Source organism: Pelodiscus sinensis, chromosome 4, assembly GCF_052426305.1.
Source record: "Pelodiscus sinensis isolate ZL-2025 chromosome 4, ASM5242630v1, whole genome shotgun sequence".
NCBI lineage: Eukaryota > Metazoa > Chordata > Testudines > Trionychidae > Pelodiscus > Pelodiscus sinensis.
The window spans coordinates 13,952,467-13,965,890 of record NC_143055.1 but is presented as its reverse complement, the minus strand read 5'-3'; the positions used below and the strand labels follow the sequence as shown (position 1 = coordinate 13,965,890).

At 43.8% G+C, this 13,424-nt stretch overlaps 2 protein-coding genes across 4 annotated transcripts in view; one reads left to right on the top strand and one right to left on the bottom strand.

Annotated features, from left to right (window-relative positions):
* POLR1A (RNA polymerase I subunit A) overlaps window positions 1-3,533 on the bottom strand; it is a 59,488-nt gene extending 55,955 nt beyond the window's left edge. The window contains exons 1-4 of the mRNA XM_006111628.5: window positions 3,276-3,533; window positions 2,022-2,226; window positions 189-338; window positions 8-115 (exon numbers count right to left, since the gene is read on the bottom strand). Of these exons, the coding sequence (XP_006111690.3) occupies window positions 8-115; window positions 189-338; window positions 2,022-2,226; window positions 3,276-3,352 (540 nt within the window). The 5' untranslated portion in view covers window positions 3,353-3,533. The remainder of the gene's footprint in view (window positions 1-7; window positions 116-188; window positions 339-2,021; window positions 2,227-3,275) is intronic.
* PTCD3 (pentatricopeptide repeat domain 3) overlaps window positions 3,511-13,424 on the top strand; it is a 32,497-nt gene continuing 22,583 nt past the window's right edge. The window contains exons 1-8 of one of the 3 annotated variants that reach the window (XM_089777761.1): window positions 3,511-3,655; window positions 5,133-5,182; window positions 5,422-5,458; window positions 6,760-6,805; window positions 7,765-7,833; window positions 8,901-9,005; window positions 10,424-10,554; window positions 12,512-12,623. In XM_089777761.1, the coding sequence (XP_089633887.1) occupies window positions 3,561-3,655; window positions 5,133-5,182; window positions 5,422-5,458; window positions 6,760-6,805; window positions 7,765-7,833; window positions 8,901-9,005; window positions 10,424-10,554; window positions 12,512-12,623 (645 nt within the window). In that variant the 5' untranslated portion in view covers window positions 3,511-3,560. Of the gene's footprint in view, window positions 3,656-3,733; window positions 3,797-5,132; window positions 5,183-5,421; window positions 5,459-6,759; window positions 6,806-7,764; window positions 7,834-8,900; window positions 9,006-10,423; window positions 10,555-12,511; window positions 12,624-13,424 lie in introns of those variants that run through there. The other 2 variants (XM_089777762.1, XM_089777763.1) reach the window with 2 other exon arrangements.

Below are 13,424 nucleotides of genomic sequence, written 5' to 3'. Positions count from 1 at the left end.
TACTCACGTGTGAACACTGATCTCCAAATTCATTATTTTGTAGCATTTCATTCACATGATGATTTAATTCTTCTTCAATGTCTAAACCAGAGGCATCTGTATTTGCATCCACAAACTGAAATAAAGAGATGAAATTAGCATCATCATGCCATTACATTGCTGCCAGCTCAAAGATGGGGGATACCTACCCTATTCAGGATTGCCTCAAGATCACAGACTGCATGAAGTAACCCCTTCTCTAAGACTTTCAGTTGGCTAAGTAATAAATGAACCACTGCTCGACTGCATGTCAGCAAGCGACAGTTTAAACAAGAACCTCGGATCAGAAGGTATAGTTTCTGAAAAGGAAACAAAAATTAGTTTGGTAGATTTAATGATGTGGAAAACAGAAGACCTGAAGGCAAGTTGACTCTTTTTAAGGAAAATGCCAGTGTTATTTGGAAGACAGAAGCTACCTGCCCACAACAGAAAAAGTCTCTAGCTTCCAATGTTTTCAAACAGTGAAGTGTTTCCTTGACACCCCAAGTCTCCACATAAAAGCCTGCTTCTCCCGCCACATTTTGGGGAGCAGAACTGTTTCATTTTATTTCTATTCACATTCATATTCCATAACCCTCACCATGGTTTCTGAGACTCTATACCATGATCAAGGAAAAAGAGACATCCAGAGGTGGCATCCCGCTTCAGAACAGCTAGCGAGGCTCCAAGTGAAGACCTTTTATATTTACAAAGTTATTTTGGGGGAAACAGCCACCCATTAATTCTGAAATACCTGCAGCATGTTACAGAGAGGTGAGACTTTGGACATAGACAGCACCTCCCACGATCAGGCATGCACAGTGTCCTCAAGCTCTATTGAAATCAACAAGAGTAGCAAGTATTCAGCATTTCTCCTCAGGCGCTCCGCATACTGCCAGTTGTAGCTCTTAGGACTTTCCTTCGCTTGGGCATTTAGCTAAACAGCTATTCTAGAATTCTGAACAATTTATTTAGTATCAGCTCTACTGTGGTTGCTCTTACTCTGCAATAAGTATTTAAATAAATTTCCATATGTAGAGAAGCCTTTAGTGTCTGTAAAACCCTTTGAGATCTTTGGATAATAAGCAGTATAAATGATATGCTAAACTGAAGTGTTATTACTAATTTGTTACATTCATATTATTTTATCATCAATTTGTGTTTAACTGAGACACAATGATCTTACACTAACTAGTACTATTTAACTATTATGTATTCATAACACACTGCTTGCAGTGAATTTGTTACAGCGCAACGGAGCAAAAGTCTGACTGGTAGAAGTACAGTTCAATGGACTTTCACTCCTCTTATAGTGAAACTTTGTCCTGCTTATGCTGAAATAACATTCCACCATAATATCAGAGGGGTAGCCTGGATCTAGAAAAGCGACAAGGAGTCCTGTGGCACTTTATAGACTAACATGTATTAGAGCATAAGCTTTCATGGGCAAAGACCCACTGTTGCATCTGACTAAGTGGGTCTTTGCCCACAAAAGCTTATTCTCCAATACATCTGTTAGTCTATAAGGTGCCACAGGATTCCTTGTCACTTTTGCATTCCACCATACATTAGTTCTAAACTAATCTTGTCTACTTGTCCTCCAACTAAGCAAGAAGGATGGGTGCAGACATTGCTACTACAAAGTAGGGTATAGCCTTTGGCTCCTCATTTCACTATAGTTTCTTCTATAAGAAGAAAAAGTGTTTGGCCAGTCTTATTACAGGTGTTTCCTCACTGTAAATGAAGGCATGGTAATAGCAAGTGGGAAAGGGAGAGAAAAATCATTTGACTATTATGGTAAATATATGTTTAAAGTTAAGTTCATTTGATGGAAGACATTTCACCAGAGGAGGATTTCCCCATATCACTATTTACTGCACTTAGTTTAATATTCTTCAAAGATCACTAGCTCTTGAAGACAGCAGACACTACTAGCCAATGAAGACTAGTCCTGATACACAATAGTCCACATCATAAGCAAATTCTCAACAGCATATACATACATCAAAAAATAGAGGATTATAGACAGTCAGTGGCAGATCTATGTGGCCTAGGTGTCCTGGGCAGTTATTGAAGTTCTGCATACAAGTAGTACACACTTCTTTGGCATCAGCAGGTCCCAAAGATAAGTCATAGAGTCCATTTACTGCTGGATTACCCACATTATCTAGGTAATTAGGGTTGGTTATGGCTTTTACACTTAGTTTCCTAAAGATCAAAGAAAAACACAGAAATTACATTTATGAAGGCAGATACTGTTGACACTGTATATATATATACTTTGATGTTACAAGTAAGAGCAAATATTACTATAACTGGAAAAAGTAGTCTTTGCCCCTTTCTGCCAGGTTATTTTGTGCATTTGCCAGCACTTTGTGTACAGTCAGTTTCACTTATTTCCTCTGTATACCCAGTGATAGGACATTAGCTTTTCCTTAAATGCTGCAAACAATGCACCACCAACAATGGCAGGGATGCCAAAAAAGCTCATCACAATGCACACAAGGAAATACTCCTGTACCTACTGAAAGTAGCATCTTTAACAACCACAGGGTTGGCAGAGCAGAGTTCCCTGTAACTTAAGCGTTTGGGTGGCCTCCCAGGGGAGATTCCACCCAGCTGATTGGCACAGCACCCACAGCCCTAAACATGTGTTTCGACTGGTGGCGCACATCCACACCATTTGTCAGTGCATGTAACAAAATGTATTCCACACATTGATGGAACAAAATAGAAGGAGCACTGGTCTGCTCCCCTGTAGCACGTCAGCAGCGCTCCCTCCCACTCAAGTACTCTTGCCCCTAGGGGCACACACCAGGCCCTCTTCTCCATCCCTCAAGAAAGCAGGACCAGCTCCTCCCCCCGCCCCACAGACTGGGGCTCTCCTCTCCGCATGCGCCCCGCTCCGCGGCACAGGACACCTCTCCCCCTCCCTTCCCAGGATGGCACCTCCCTGGCCAACCAGTCTCGTCTGGCTCATGGGCTGCGTTTCACCACAGCCTCCTTCCACCCCCGACAGGCCAGGCCCAGGAGCGGTGCAGGCAGAGGGGCGCCGGCCTGGCCCCTGCAGGCCAGGGGCTAGGGTGAGGGGTGAGGGGTGTCCCCCCCCCCCGCTACTCTGCTGAGAGCCTAGCACAACAGGACTACACGCCCCAGCATGCCATGCGCCAAGAGTCCATGAGACCCCGGCCGCTCGGCGGCGCAAGGCGTGCTGGGAATAGTAGTTCCCGAGGAGTTCTCCAGGCTCGGGTCCTCACCTGATTTCTTCAGCAGTGTACATGCCGAAGGAGATACCGGCCAGCCGCCGCCACGGCATCTCTCTAGGCGGCCCCATGGCGAGCGCTCCAGCCGCTCCCTCCTTCTTCCCGCTCCGGTGACTCCCTCAACGGGCGCCACGCGGCCCCCAGTAGCGTGTCCGACGCGCGCTCAGGGGGAGGGACCGTCACTGGCCGGTACCACTCCCCCTCTCCGCTTCCTTCCGCCTCACGCAGGCAAATGGTACCGTCCTCCCTTTCCCGGCATGCCCCGGGCGGGCCGCCAAGATGGCGGGACGGTGGTGGTGGCAGGTCGCCTGGCAGCGAGCGGTGCTGTTGAGCGGCCGATACGGCTTACGGCTGCGCAGCGGGGCGAGCGGCAGGTGGGAGCAGGGGGCGGCTTGAGGAGCAGCTCCGCTTGTACAGGCCTGAAAGAGCCGGTAACGGGAGTGGGCCAGTCACTGAGATGAGGCCAGCGCCACGAGAGAGAGCTCTGCGCCTGCGCAATAGAGTTGCCGTTCGCGGTGCGTTCTAGCCCTGTGGCGTTCACGCGCGCGCTCTCCGCAATCCGCCAGGAGAATTGCGCGTGCGCATTGTCGGGTTTTCCCATGTGCGTGCCCTTCAGTGGCCGGGGTTCTTGGCGCTGGCCCCGTTGAAGTTAAATTGCCCGTTGGGGTCCAGGTTGTGAGCGCAGGCGATTCTCTCCCCGTTCCCCACCTATGCTGCGGGGGGTCTGCCTCCCTTTCCTTGGGCTTCAGCTGCCTGGGGAAGGCTCTGCCCTGGCTGAGGAACCTCTGAAATGTACAAGAATCCTGTCTGGGGCTCTTGCTGCCTGGGGCCTGTGCGGGACTCAAGAGTCCCCCTGGCTCCATGCTCTATGACATTCTCATCTTTGAAATGCGCAAGAGACCCTGCTGGGGCTCATGTACATTTCAAAGGCAGAATTTCCCAAGGCACTTCTGCTTTGAAATGTAGCAACTGGCAGGCTCTTGCTACATTTCAAAGTGGAACTGCCCTTATTGATTAATCAAATAGTCGATGAAAATTCCATCCACTGTTTGATTAGTTGATTAATCTAATTTTAACATCCTTATTCTTTACTAGCACACTCTTATCTGGACCTGAGCAAGGAACTTCTACTCCTGGAGTGCCCCTCCCCAACCAGGAAGCTCTCTGCAGCCTGAGCTCAATTAGCATTTATACTGCCTCTGCTTACAGGGAACCCCACTGAGCTTATCATCAAGCCATGGGGCCATGGCCTGGCAATGTTCTGCGGCCTAATAGCCAACAGTTCACAGTCCGGCACCAGTCTGTGACCCAGCAGGTGGGAGCCATTGGCATAGTACATAGCAGTTCTGTACACTCACTTCGAAATCAGTCTACATCCTCAGAGCTCTTTGAAACAGATGAGATCTGTATAAGCATTCAGCCTAGTTCCAGCTTCCAATGCAAAGCTTTGTGTTTGTGCAGGCAGTGCAAGTATTGAAAAATGTGGAGTGGGAGGAATTTATTGTCCTTTTTTTGAATGGTTAGTGTCTGTGTTTTCAAGCCTTTTGTCAAGAAATTTAGCTAGAGGTTCTCTTGTGATCAACTAATTTCAGGGGCTGGAGCTTTAAGAAAAACAATTATGTATCCCTTGGGTTGTGATAAAATTCCAGGGTTTGGGAATGCTGTGTGGGATTGCCAGAGACTTGCATTAATGGTCTAGTTGCTTGCAGTACAGAATTCTTCAAATTAGGGATGCAAAAAATGAAAAAAACAAAACTCTGTAATCGATAAAAATTCTGTTGGTTACAGGGTTAATCACTCCTGGGGCTGCATACATATTAAAGTGCATGCTTCCATATTTGGTTTCTGTAGGTATTGTTCAGGAAGTGCACCACTTCAGAAGACTGACGCTGACCCAGGAGGTACAGTATCTTAATTATATAGTTCATTTTTACAGCTCTGCAAAATGTGTGCTCTTACATAATTAAACAAGGCACCTGAAAGAGGAACTTAAAAATTACGTGTTCAGAATTTCCCATCTTAACTGCTATATATTTTATATTTAGTAGCTTAGACTAGTCAATAGTTTGTTTATAGTTGCAGAAATGCCAGTCTCATGTATCTGTTCTAACAATATTATGATCAATATTTCTTCTTAAAGTTACCGAAGAAATTGTTATTCCGAGAAAGAAAACTTGGTGAGTGTTAAAATCTCATCTCTAGGTCTCTCCCTCCCTGTTGGGGCCCTTGGAGTTTTCCTGACATCTGCCCTCTACACTTTTGTGTATATGCTAACAGTAAATACATTTGAGTTTTGTGTATTGTGGTGTGAGGGAGAAAGTCAGTGGGAAAACTGCATGTAAGGCTCTGTCTCCAGTAAGCCACCCTTAGCCTTTCTTTGAGAGGCCACTTTAAAGAACCTCTGTTTCAGTACATTTTTTTTTGTTACTTAAAGATCACATTTATTTGCCAACCACATCTTACTGATCTTGTGAGGGGATAAAATAAAATGGATAAAATGTTATAACTGGAGTAGATAAAATAAAACCAGGAGGAAGCTTGTATTTCTGAAATCTTGGCTAATGGATTATTATGGGGAGTATGTGCTGAAGATGTGATATTGGATGTATCCCACTCCATTTTCACCTTTGTTTGTTGATCCATAGAGGGGAGCTGACTCAAGTGCAGAGTGAATCTTAATAGTTATAGATCTAGAAGTGAGGGTTTGCTTGCCAATGAATGGCTGTACAGCTTGCTACCCATGAAGGATTTGAATTTGGATCTTTGAATTTGCGAAGTCTGGGAGCTTAATGGAAAGGGGTAGTTCTCATCACTGTCAACTACATTTTTTTCAATTTGCCCAAGAGTTACAGCATAGGATACTACATCCATTCCTCAGTCTGCACAATTGTTTTTTGTGATTTGAGGGTTTCACTGATAACATTCTCTCCCTTGCCTTTCTCCCCCTCAGTACTCTCCCAAATAGTGAGTATGGCATAGGGGATGAAATGCATATGCAGACTCCATTTTTATAAAGTTTTAAGTGTGTTGGCAGCAATGGTTTCCTACTTGTTAAATAAATACATATGTGTGTGTGTTAAATTAAGTGGTTCAGTTACACTTCATCAGTCTTTCATTCCCCTCCCTCTCTCCATGTCCCAAGAAGAAATGATATATTTTAAATAGGATTATAATATTCAAAGCATCAGTATATTTGACAGCAGTGTTCAACGTACGCTGAGCGCTCGGGAGGATGCCCAGGAAAGATTGAGGTACCACCCAGCTGATTAGCAGAGTGCCCAGAGCTGTCCACAACTAGCTGCATATGCCCTGGTACACATCCAAAATTTATTCTGCCCATGGATGGAAAAAATTAGAAGGACCAATGTTTGACACTGAGATTTTTCTTAAAATCCTGATCCTCTGAGATTGCTAATATATTAAGAATTGATGTTGAAAGCCTGTTACACACGATTCATGTAAGTTTCTTTAAATTTAGGGATAAACTAGCAGTTCTTCAAACACTAGCAGCTACAGTGAACCGGGTAAGTACCTTCTTAGATTATAATTAATCTTATGGAACTATGTAGTGCTGCTTTTTAAAAATATACTAGACTTGCATTGTGGAGATCTTTTGTACACCTGCCAGGATCATAAGTGAGAAATAGGATCCTAGTTGCCATGTGAGCACAATTGCCACATCATTCAGCACCTTGAGTCTTGAATAACCTGTCCGATAGCTGTTACTCTGTGTAGTACTATGTTAAGATAATGTATCAGACCAACATTGAACTGTTAGAGTGGGAAGATGTGCATATACTCTGGACCATAAGAGTCTAATTCTCAGTTGCCATGCACATTGTGCAGCCATTCTCGTCAGTGCAGCATGAGTCCAAAGCATATTTAAAATGCTGATGTTTGATTTGGTAGATTTTTACATTCATTATGCAAGGTGCTTGGTAGCAGAAGATCAGGCCTTTGATTTTTATTCTAACAACAGTGCCAAATGAGTCTGTTAAAAAGCATCATAGAGTAAAGGACAGAAATCCTCTAAAGCAAGAGTCCATGTGTCACAGGAACACAAAGTGCAAAAAAAATTAGTGTGTTTGATGGTTCCTGGAAACTAATCCCCCAATCCCGCAAGATGTTGAGAGGTGCAATTCATTTCTGTGGCAGCTGAGACACTTGCTACTTTGCAGGATGTCCTTAGTACCTTAATTATTTAGGTCCCCATCCTAATGGAATCATTATATTATTAATGTGTGTGTGCCTATTACGTACCTCTGAAGAACTGTTTGATCATTTATTCACAAACCAATACATTGCTATACTTCAAATGAGTGAAGTTTTTTGCTGCACAAATAAATTCCTTATTAAAACGGTATAGAGAGATGGTTGCACTAGTCCTGCCAACAGTCCTTTAATTTCAGAGATGAAATAAGAAATATCTACAGCTGTCTGCATAATGCATAACAGTTTAAATGCTGCCTTTTCCTTTCTGCAGGATCCTACAGCTGCACATTATATGTTTCAAGATGACCCCTACCTTCTCCCAAGAAGTTATTCTGAGTTTGTAAGTATTCTATTTTGAAACTTTGAGGACCTCTGCCATCAGGCATTAGGGGGACAATTGGCAAAATGTTTTTAAATGAAAAGAAAAGAAAACTTCTGATCACTCTTTAAACACTTCAGAATATTAATCTTTATTTACTTCTGGCTTCCTGTTATAATGGTTTTCTGGACAGTCTCAGGCTCAGACCCACTCCTTTCTGCCATCCCTTCTGAGCACTTGGCTGCCTGCACCCTTTCTGCTTTCAGAACTTCTACTGTTTGTTCAATCAAATGCCTTATCCATTGGCCTGCACTACCAGGTTATTTGCTGATGCATGACTTTCCTTGAGGAATACAAGCCTTTGCACAGATGATGTTTATGTGAACTGGTTACTGAGTCTTTAGAGCTGAAGCCTGCAACACAGTACTGTGTACCACTTGCAATTTAGTAAAATTTGAGATGAAAATGTGAGCTAAAACATCTATTTTATGTGTTGCTCTATAGAACATAAACCACTAATTGTCCCAACTTTTAGGAGTTTACTGTCTTACACAGAATAGCCTCGGTATAATAGAGTGTGTGGAAAGAGCAGTGTTGAGAGGAAGGAATCTTTGAAAGAGAGTTCTTCCAGAGTAACATCTGGTTTTTCTAAAGAATGGAGAACAAGCGATAAGACCTAAAATCTAGGAACTGGGGACAGAATTGGAAGAAATGCCATAAAAGGGAAGGCAAGTAGAAGGAACATAGGTGGAAGCAAAATTAAATGAGTCCTTTAAAGTGAATCCCAGGAGCTTGAATTTGATCTGCCTGGAATTCCATATAAACATTAGGGCAAAGGGTGATGTGATTTGAGAGTGAAGATTGTGGAGGTGAAGCCAGAGAGTAGAAGGCTGCTGTAATCAATGTGAGATATGAGTGTGAGGAAGGGTTTAGCAGCTGAAATAGCAAAGGGAGTGTTTTCTTGTCTCATGCTGGGAGACTTGATCCCTCAGCGAAGTCATTGTTCTAAAAGGTCACCCTATCTGTCACTCAACCTTTTAGGTATTGTAAAGAAACAAACAAATGTATCTTCTTTCCTTTCCATACAGCGTTTATTTTCGTTATCCAAGGAGTCTGGGAAAAATGTTGCAAAATACATGGTTAATGAATTCCCTCAATTCTTTGAGAAGGACTTTGCGGAGCCTCATATACCGGTAAACTCTCTGCTCTTGTAGTCATGCTATGTTTTGCTGTGTAGCAATATGAGCAGTAGGATTGTATGCATAAGGGTTACAGAACTGGGCCCCAAATTAGTCCAAAAATGGCAAGATCTTATGATTTACCACTCAATAACTGAATGTTCTCTTGTTTACATAAACTACATTTCAATTTGGGTTTACCAAGGGAAGCATCTCTTAAGACCTCAGTTAACATTTGTGGTTAAAGTTAGTCATGGTTTTTTCAGGCAGAAATAAGGAGTGAATAGATTTAGTTAGGATTTTTATAGCACTAGTTTGTTTTTAATTTTAATGATTTTAGTGTTGAAGGCCCATCTTGTAAATGACTGGCATCTTAGGAAATGTAGTCCCTAATCCCCAGAAAGTAATTCCAGCTAAATTTACTGCTGTTATTACCTATGAGGGAGCAGGGATGTTGGAGGAGCCATAACGACTTTTAGGATGGGTAATACATTTCAGTTGGGGTCCTGGCTATTAGATGATTTGAGCAATATTCTTGGAAGAATTCTGAACCAAGAAATTCAATTCTGTTCACAGTATTTAAAAATTCTGCATATGTCAAAATAACATAATCCCACCGGTTTCAATTATTTTCATAATGTATTTCTAAATAGCTGTGAGCAAGTATCTTGGTAACAATACAGGCACCAAAAAAGATTCCGGAAATACTTTTTGACAAATAGATTCCATATTAGCCATATTAATACAGAATTTTGAGTAATATTCATTTAAGCTACAAAATATAGAAATATATTTCCTGTACCCCTTGGAAGCAGTGCAAAGGCTTGGGAGAGTCGGGTTACACAAGAACTGAGGGAAAAGGAAGTAATTTCAGGGAAGGAACCTAGGAGGGAACCTGGAGAGTTGTTGGGTGTTGAGTAGGTTTTTTGGGGGGCAGAGATTGTTGGGGAGCATCTCCCTTCTACACCCTCACTTACCACTAGCCTCTTCCATTCAGTCAGGTATATCTGCCCTTTGTTTCCATGTAGCCCTGCATCTCTCTCCCCCTTCCTCATATATCCCTGAACCCCTCCCTCCCCCGCCCCCACTTCCATTCAGTTCCTGTGCCAGCAGTCCCATGTGCCCTTTTCAATCCACCCTCCTCCATAGTTCATGCCTCCTCATTTAGCCCCACGGGCAGGACACTGTAAGGAACTCAGCCTCTTTTCCTCCCTGTTCACAGCTGACTCCCTAAGTCCTTGAGAGCAGCAGCCCTCTTTTGGTGCCCTAACAGCCCCTGGACAAAATGCATAACTGCAGTGCCTCTCTGGCAGAATGTATTTTCTGCAGAGAAGAAAAAATTCTGTGGGGGACATGAATTCTGAATGTGCAGAGTGGCACAGAATTCCCCCAGGAGTAGAACTCCATTCAGCTGATGTGCTTTTTAATTTTAGTGCTTGATGCCAGAGAATCTTGCACCTCAGATTGAAGAAGTGAGCGAGGCAGCCCTTAAAGAACGTATCCAGCTCAGAAAAGTGAAAGCTTCTGTGGACATGTTTGATCAGCTCCTGCAAGCAGGTACCACCTTGAGTTACAGTACTGGATTTGGACAGCCAGCTTATGTGTACGGAGATCAAAAAATAGAGTGAAGCTGGCTTAATGTTAAAATACAGAATTGCAGAACATTCTTGAATTCTTGGGGACTGATTCTTAAAATCTTATTGGGCCATCACTTGTTCACCAAGTCATTCTTAGTATTGAGAGTAAGACACTTAGCTAGCTCAGCAGTGGGAGATAAGTGTGTCAAGAGGGAGGAAATTCCAAGATTGTAGGCTTTCTTTTACAAACAGGACCACAGAATTCAAGAAGTTGGAATTCTCACCGCTGTAGGGTCTGTTGTGTAGTTTAGACCACTATCTGACCCTGAGTGATGAAGTATTTTGCATTGACTGCAGCCAAAAATGTCTGTGTATTATCCATCTTCAAGAGTATTTCTTGGTCTCTATTATAGTAGTAACTAAATCAGAGAGTTTTTCAAAATATAATTGAAGTAGTTTCTACCATTACCCATGAGAGCTACACGCTACATGCATCAAGAATGGCCTTAATCAATGGGTCATTCTTTCAGTACGACTCTAGTTAATCTGGGCCATATGTCTGTCAAGAAGCAGGAAAGGCCCTGTAATTCCAGGCCTTTTGAGTGAAGAAGTAAAACAGCAATGGTCAACCAAGACTAGTGAGTGAATCACATGAGTGGCCCTCTAGTCTCAGTTGGCTGCATTATTGAAACCAGGGGTGGGCAACCTGCGTTCTGTGCATTCCCTCTCTGCTCTCTTCCCCCAAATCTCTCGTGCACTGGGACACTGGAGCCCTGTGCTTCCTACTCTTCTATCTCCTTCCCAGCACTTTCGGGGTGCCATGAATCTGCTGATTTGCACTCTGTCCATGCTACTTCCTTTTCCTGCCAGAGCTTGAACACCACAAATCAGATGTTCACGGTGTTCAAGCTCTGGGAGGGAGGCAGAGGAGCAGGGACAGAATGGAATCAGCAGATTCATGGTGCTTTGAAAGTGCTGGGAGGGAGGCGGAGAAGTAGGAGGTGCAGGCCCCAGTGCTAGCGATGTATTAGTGTAGTCAATTAACCAGTAAGCAAAAGCTTATAGGTTCATGCTGTAGACTACATGCATTCTCTCTTCCTCTCGCCCCCCACCCCTAGTAAATTTTTTAGCAGGCTGGCCAACAGCCTGACTCAGTCCTGGCTTGTGCCAGGTCCAGAACATACCCTGCTGCAGCTCTGCATTTAAAGTGTATTATGAGCTGGGCAGGCAGGCAGCCTGGCTCAGTTCCAGCTCGTGCTGGGTCCAAGAGCTCAGACCATGCCCCGGACAGGTGCTGCTGCCACTCTGCACTGCTGCCTCTTTATCAGAGGCTGCAGTGCAGAGCAACAGGCAGTCAGTCTGTGAGGGGAGCTGCTTTTTAAATTGGCTACTCTCACAGACCAGCTCCCACCTGGCACTCATACAGAGGCAGCAGCGCAGAGTGGCAGGAGGTTCCCTGGGAGTGGGGCTAGAGTGCACATGCTGCCAGCCCCACCCCCAGGGACTATAGAATAATCAACTAACTGATTAGAATTCATGAGGCTAATTGACTATTCAGTTAACCAATATTTAACATCTCTACCCAGTGCATGAGAGGCATGCGAAGGAGGGAGCAGACAGGGGTGCGCAGGCTACAGGTAGAATCCCAATGGGCCACAGGTTTCCCACTAAGCTAAAAGAAAAAATAGGAGGTGATGGGAGCTGAGATGGCCTTGTCCTAACAATTGGAGAGGAGAAGATTCCGTTACATTAACTAAAAGCCTGTTGGAATGAAGCCGAGGTTGTTTGCTGTTGTCCTTTGCCCTCATTAGCTTTTTTTGATGGAGCAGAACACAGGAGCCATTACCAAAAGCTTATACTGTATCAATAGAGAAGCCCATTTCACGAGTCTGTTGAATAAACAATATAGCATAATTCTGCCTCCTCACTGCTTGAAGGTACCACCTTATCTCTGGAGACATCGAACAGTCTTCTGGATCTCTTATGTTTCTATGGAGATAGAGAACCTGCTAGAGAAGACCAGCCTGATCAAAAGAAGGAGCTGGAAGAACCAGAGGTACAAAAAGTTTTAGCAAGTCAGTTTTAATTAACTCTCCTAAAGTAGTAGAGAGCACATGTGAGGCTCCTCACACCTGGGATGCTTGGAGGGGCATGAGTGTGCTGATGTCTGCATCCACGTGGAATATCTTATTACAGTTATAAATCTTTTGAGCTGACCAAAGTGGCCTATCTTAAAAGCTGTACTAGACCTGGAAGGTCCCTGTCCAGACTTAGCTACAATTTTGCTGTCAAGAATCAACACCAGTTGTTGATCAGTGTGGTGCTGAAGGTGGATAATGTTTTTATTCCTTGCATGGTGTCAAGTATCAGAGGGGTAGCCGTGGGTCTTTGCCCACGAAAACTTATGTTCCAACTCTTCAGTTAGTCAATAAGGTGCCACAGGACTCCTCGCCGTTTTTATTTCTGACAGCCATGTTTTTATAATTAAAAAAAAAAAAAAAGTTACATCCTACCAAGAGGAACTAGCCTGCAGCAACTTATTGCCCTTCACAAGTCAGAGTATCTCATATCAAGAACCTCGTTAGTAAAGTACTGACACTGCTGGCAAGACTTCAGCCATGGTTGGCACCAAAGGTCCTAGTGTTCAGCCAGCATATTGATGAAGCTGATGCCATGGCCTACTGACCAGGAACAAGCAGTTGTCTATTTCACTTGAGTGCTGCTGCTCTCTCTTTGACCCTGTAGTAAGGACATGAGAGCATGTCTTGATACTGTTCCCTCTCGCTACCCTTCTTCCTCCTTCCCTACTGTCTTAATTCCACCACTCTGATTCCAGTTCACTTCTCATTTCACTCTC